Here is a 5247-nt window from a genome sequence, read left to right on the forward strand (position 1 = left end):
CTAACACTTTTTGTCGTATTGCTGAGGGACGAAAGCTTGACACACGTGTCTAAGGAACCCGCTTTGGTATATAGGACTGTTCTTATTCCCATTTTTTTCTGTTTAATGAACAATTGTTCAAGTAAGCCATTCCACATTGTTGATTTTCTCCCACGTGGTAAGGTCAATTGCTGCTGTAACCACAATTGGACGGCTGACTTCTGTTATCGATTTCATTTGTTTTTTATTTCTTTCAATGTTTCTCATTCTAACACTTTTCATCGTATTGCACAGGGACGAAAGCTTGACACACGTGTCTAACGAAACCACATTGGTATAAGAGACTGTTCTTATTCCCTTCTGTTTGTTTAATGAACAATTATCCAAGTAAGCCATTCCACATTGTTGATTTTCTCACACGTGGTAAGGTCAATTGCTGCTGTAACCAAAACTGGACGGTTGACTTCTGTTGTTGATTTCATTCGTTTGTTATTTCCTTCAATGTTTCTTACTCTAACACTTTTTGTCGTATTGCTGAGGGACGAAAGCTTGACACACGTGTCTAAGGAAACCATTCTGGTACAAGGGACTGTTCCTATTCCCTTTTTTATTGTTTAATGAACAATTATCCAATTAAGCCATTTCACATTGTGGTTTTTCTTGGTCTCGGATGTCACGTAGGTAGCTATAATCTCCCAATTGGTGAGGTCAATTGCTGCTGTAACCACAAATGCACGACTGACTTCTATTGTTGATTTCATTTGTTTGTTATTTCCTTCAATCTTCCTCATTCTAACACTTTTCATCGTATTGCACAGAGACGAAAGCTTGACACACGTGTCTAAGGAAACCACATTGATATAAGGGACTGTTCTTATTCTCTTCTTTTTGTTTAATGAACAATTATCCAAGTAAGCCATTTCACATTGTTGTTTTTCTTGGTCTCGGATGTCACGCAGGTAGCTATAATCTCTCAATTGGTAAGGTCAATTGCTGCTGTAACCAGAATTGGACGGCTGACTTCTGTTGTTGATTTCATTCGTTTGTTATTTCCTTCAATGTTTCTCACTTCAACACTTTTTGTCTTATTGCTGAGGGACGAAAGCTTGACACACGTGTCTAAGGAATCCACTTTGGTATAAGGGACTGTTCTTATTCTCTTTTTTATTGTTTAATGAACAATTGTTCAAGTAAGCCATTCCACATTGTTGATTTTCTTGGACTCGGATGTCACGCAGGTAGCTCTAATCTCCCACGTGGTAAGGTCAATTGCTGCTATAACCACAATTGGACGGCTGACTTCTGTTGTTGATTTCATTTGTTTGTTATTTCCTTCATCGTTTCTCATTCTAACACTTTTCATCGTATTGCTGAGGGACGAAAGCTTGACACACGTGTCTAAGGAAACCACTTTTGTATAAGGGACTGTTCGCATTCCCTTTTTTTTGTTTAATAAACAGTTATTCAAGTGAGCCATTCCACATTGTTGATTTTCTTGGATTCGGATGTCACGCAGGTAGCTATAATCTCACACGTGGTAAGGTCAATTGCTACTGTAACCACAATTGGACGGCTGACTTCTGTTGTCGATTTCATTTGTTTTTTATTTCCTCCAATGTTTCTTATTCTAACTCTTTTCATCGTATTGCAGAGGGACGAAAGCTTGACACACGTGTCAAAGGAAACCACTTTGGTATAAGGGACTGTTCGCATTCCCTTTTTTTTGCTTGATAAACAGTTATTCAAGTAAGCCATTCCACATTGTTGATTTTCTTGGACTCGGATGTCACGCAGGTTGCTATAATCTCCCACGTGGTAAGGTCAATGGCTGCTGTAACCACAATTGGACGGCTGACTTCTGTTGTTTATTTCATTTGTTTGTTATTTCCTTCAATGTTTCTTACTCTAACACTTTTTACCGTATTGCAGAGAGACGAAAGCTTGACACACTTGTCTAAGGAAACCACTTTGGTATAAGGGACTGTTCTTATTCCCTTTTTTTTGTTTAATGAAAAATTGTTCAAGTGAGCCATTCCACATTGTTGATTTCCCCCCACGTGGTGAGGTCAATTGCTGCTGTAACCACAATTGGACGGCTGACTTCTGTTGTTGATTTCATTTGTTTGTTATTTCCTTCAATGTTTCTCACTCTAACACTTTTTGTCGTATTGCTGACGGACGAAAGCTTGACACACGTGTCTAAGGAAACCATTCTGGTATAAGGGACTGTTCTTATTCCCTTTTTTATTGTTTAATGAACAATTGTTCAAGTAAGCCATTCCACATTGTTGATTTTCTCACACGTGGTAAAGTCAATTGCTGCTGTAACCAAAACTGGACGGCTGAATTCTGTTGTTGATTTCATTTGTTTGTTATTTCCTTCAATGTTTCTTACTCTTACATTTTTTATCGTATTGCAGAGGGACGAAAGCTTGACACACGTGTCTAAGGAAACCACTTTGGTATAAGGGACTGTTCGCATTCCTTTTTTTTGTTTAATAAACAGTTATTCAAGAAAGCCATTCCACATTGTTGATTTTCTTGGACTCGGATGTCACGCAGGTAGCTATAATCTCCCACGTGGTAAGGTCAATTGCTGCTGTAACCACAATTGGACGGCTGACTTCTGTTGTCGATTTCATTTGTTTTTTATTTCTTTCAATGTTTCTCATTCTAACAATTTTCATCGTATTGCACAGGGACGAAAGCTTGACACACGTGTCTAAGAAAACCACTTTGGTATAAGGGACTGTTCGCATTCCCTTTTTTTTTGTTTAATGAACAGTTTTTCAAGTAAGACATTCCACATTGTTGATTTTCTTGGACTCGAATGTCACGCAGGTAGCTATAATCTAATACGTGGTAAGGTCAATTGCTGCTGTAACCACTAATGGACGGCTGACTTCTGTTGTTGATTTCATTTGTTTGTTATTTCCTTCAATGTTTCTTACTCTAACACTTTTTGTAGTATTGCTGACGGACGAAAGCTCGAAACACGTGTCTAAGGTAACCATTCTGGTATAAGGGACTGTTCTCATTCCCTTTTTTATTGTTTAATGAACAATTGTTCAAGTAAGCCATTCCACATTGTTGATTTTCTCACACGTGGTAAGGTCAATTGCTGCTGTAACCAAAACTGGACTGTTGACTTCTGTTGTTGATTTCATTCGTTTGTTATTTCCTTCAATGTTTCTTACTCTAACACTTTTTGTCGTATTGCTGAGGGACGAAAGCTTGACACACGTGTCTAAGGAACCCACTTTGGTATATAGGACTGTTCTTATTCCCATTTTTTTCTGTTTAATGAACAATTGTTCAAGTAAGCCATTCCACATTGTTGATTTTCTCCCACGTGGTAAGGTCAATTGCTGCTGTAACCACAATTGGACGGCTGACTTCTGTTATCGATTTCATTGAGTTTGAGAAGAATTTATTCAAATTGATGAACAATACTGTTTTTGGTAAGTTAAATTATATTGATATGATTTCCTATACAAATATCTAAATACATTTTTCTGTATTGTTATAGGCAAAACTATGGGGAATATCCGAAAGAGGGTGAATGTTCATCTGGTAACGAAATGGGAAGGACGTTATGGAGCGGAAGCTTACATTTCCAAACCCGAGTTCAAGAATTCTATTATTTTTGATGAGAACTTGGTCGCAGTTGAACTCAAAAAACTAGAAGTATATTTAAATAAACCAATTTACGTGGGGATGTGTATCCTAGACTTGGCTAAGACAACTATATATGATTTCCATTATGACTATATGAAAGGAACTTTCAGAGAGGGATGTACCATACTATATACTGATACCGACTCGCTCATTTATGAGTTATTTGAAGATCCTTATGAGGTGATGAGACGAGATTGCCATACACGATTTGATACCTCAGACTACCCTAAAAATAACCCTTATGGTATTCCACAAGTGAATAAGAAGGTATTGGGTATGATGAAGGATGAGAATGAGGGTATTCCGATGACTGATTATGTAGGCCTCAGATCTAAACTATATACAGTCAAAAATTCTAATGATGAGATTGATGTGAAGAAACGACAATGGGAGAAAGAAGGGCATGACCCTGAAGAAATTGAATCTATGGCTCAAAATTATGGTATCACGAAGAAAGCTAAGGGAATTAAAAAATCTATTGTAAAGAACAACATTTGTTTCGATGATTACATAGAATGTCTGGAAACATGGAAGCATAAGATTATTTCACAAAATTTGATCCGATCAAAAGAGCATAATGTGTATTCGTTGACCCAAGAGAAGATCGCTCTCAGCCCTCACGATGACAAACGATATCTAGTATCTGGAACCTTTTAAACACTACCCTGGGACCATTATTCCATCAACAAACGAAAAACAGAAGAACCTGATGAGCCAAGGAAGAAGATTACTATATTGGAAACACTATTAACTATGTAACACTCTGTAATTGTTTTCCACTAATTGTATAATAAATAACCAAATTCAATTATTTGTAAATATGTAAAACACCTCTTACTTCAAATGAAAAAACACTTTATGGAATAAACGTATTATAAGTGGATGGCCTTTTATTCCCGAACACAATTGGATCTCCACAGCCTGTATATTCATAATTAGCAATCATAACGCTTCCGTTTGTGACATCAAGATATGAAAAAATAGGATGATATATATAAAAATCTGATACAGTCATGTCCTTTTTTTTTGACATAATCTATTTAACAACATCTGAACGTTCACTATGTCATATGGCAACAACCCATTTCCAAAATCTTCCAGAATATATTTCACTTCACTTAATGTCACTTGTTGTTGATTCAATAAAGATGATTGGAGATCGTAGATGAACGCATCATTCTTCTTTTTATGGTCGAAAACTTGCTGTATAATTGTCCTCGGTGCAACATATTGTACGAGTTCTTGAAAAACAGAGTTTGGTGTGAATAATCCTATATCAGATAGAATTCTCGAAAATAATTCACTGTCATGATATACTAGAGCAAAATGCAACTCTTGACAAAGATATCTATGGAAAATTTTAGATTTTTTAAACTCGTACACTTCCATTTTTTCAAGCAGTTGTCGGGTACTGATCGAGTTAACTTCTGAATTATATTCACACACACTCATCAGTCCCCCAAAAAGTCTATGTTTCTTATCATTATCACTAGAAAAACCGCCGGGCACCGGGTCGCCCGGTGGCCAGCTTTCCGGGTGACCCGGAAACCAGGGGGGCAGATCACCCCCATTACCGGGTCACCGGGGGTC

General features: G+C 37.2%; 1 protein-coding gene across 1 annotated transcript; it reads left to right on the forward strand.

Moving 5' to 3' along the window:
* Nucleotides 1–3421: 3421 nt before the first annotated feature.
* Nucleotides 3422–4538, forward strand: LOC123682252. Its single transcript, XM_045620786.1, has 2 exons — nt 3422–3440; nt 3509–4538. The coding sequence occupies exons 1-2, from the start codon at nt 3422–3424 to the stop codon at nt 4312–4314; spliced, it is 825 nt and encodes a 274-aa protein (XP_045476742.1). The 3' UTR covers nt 4315–4538.
* The last annotated feature ends 709 nt before the right edge of the window (nt 4539–5247 follow it).

This window comes from Harmonia axyridis, chromosome 6 (genome assembly GCF_914767665.1).
Source record: "Harmonia axyridis chromosome 6, icHarAxyr1.1, whole genome shotgun sequence".
Lineage (NCBI taxonomy): Eukaryota > Metazoa > Arthropoda > Insecta > Coleoptera > Coccinellidae > Harmonia > Harmonia axyridis.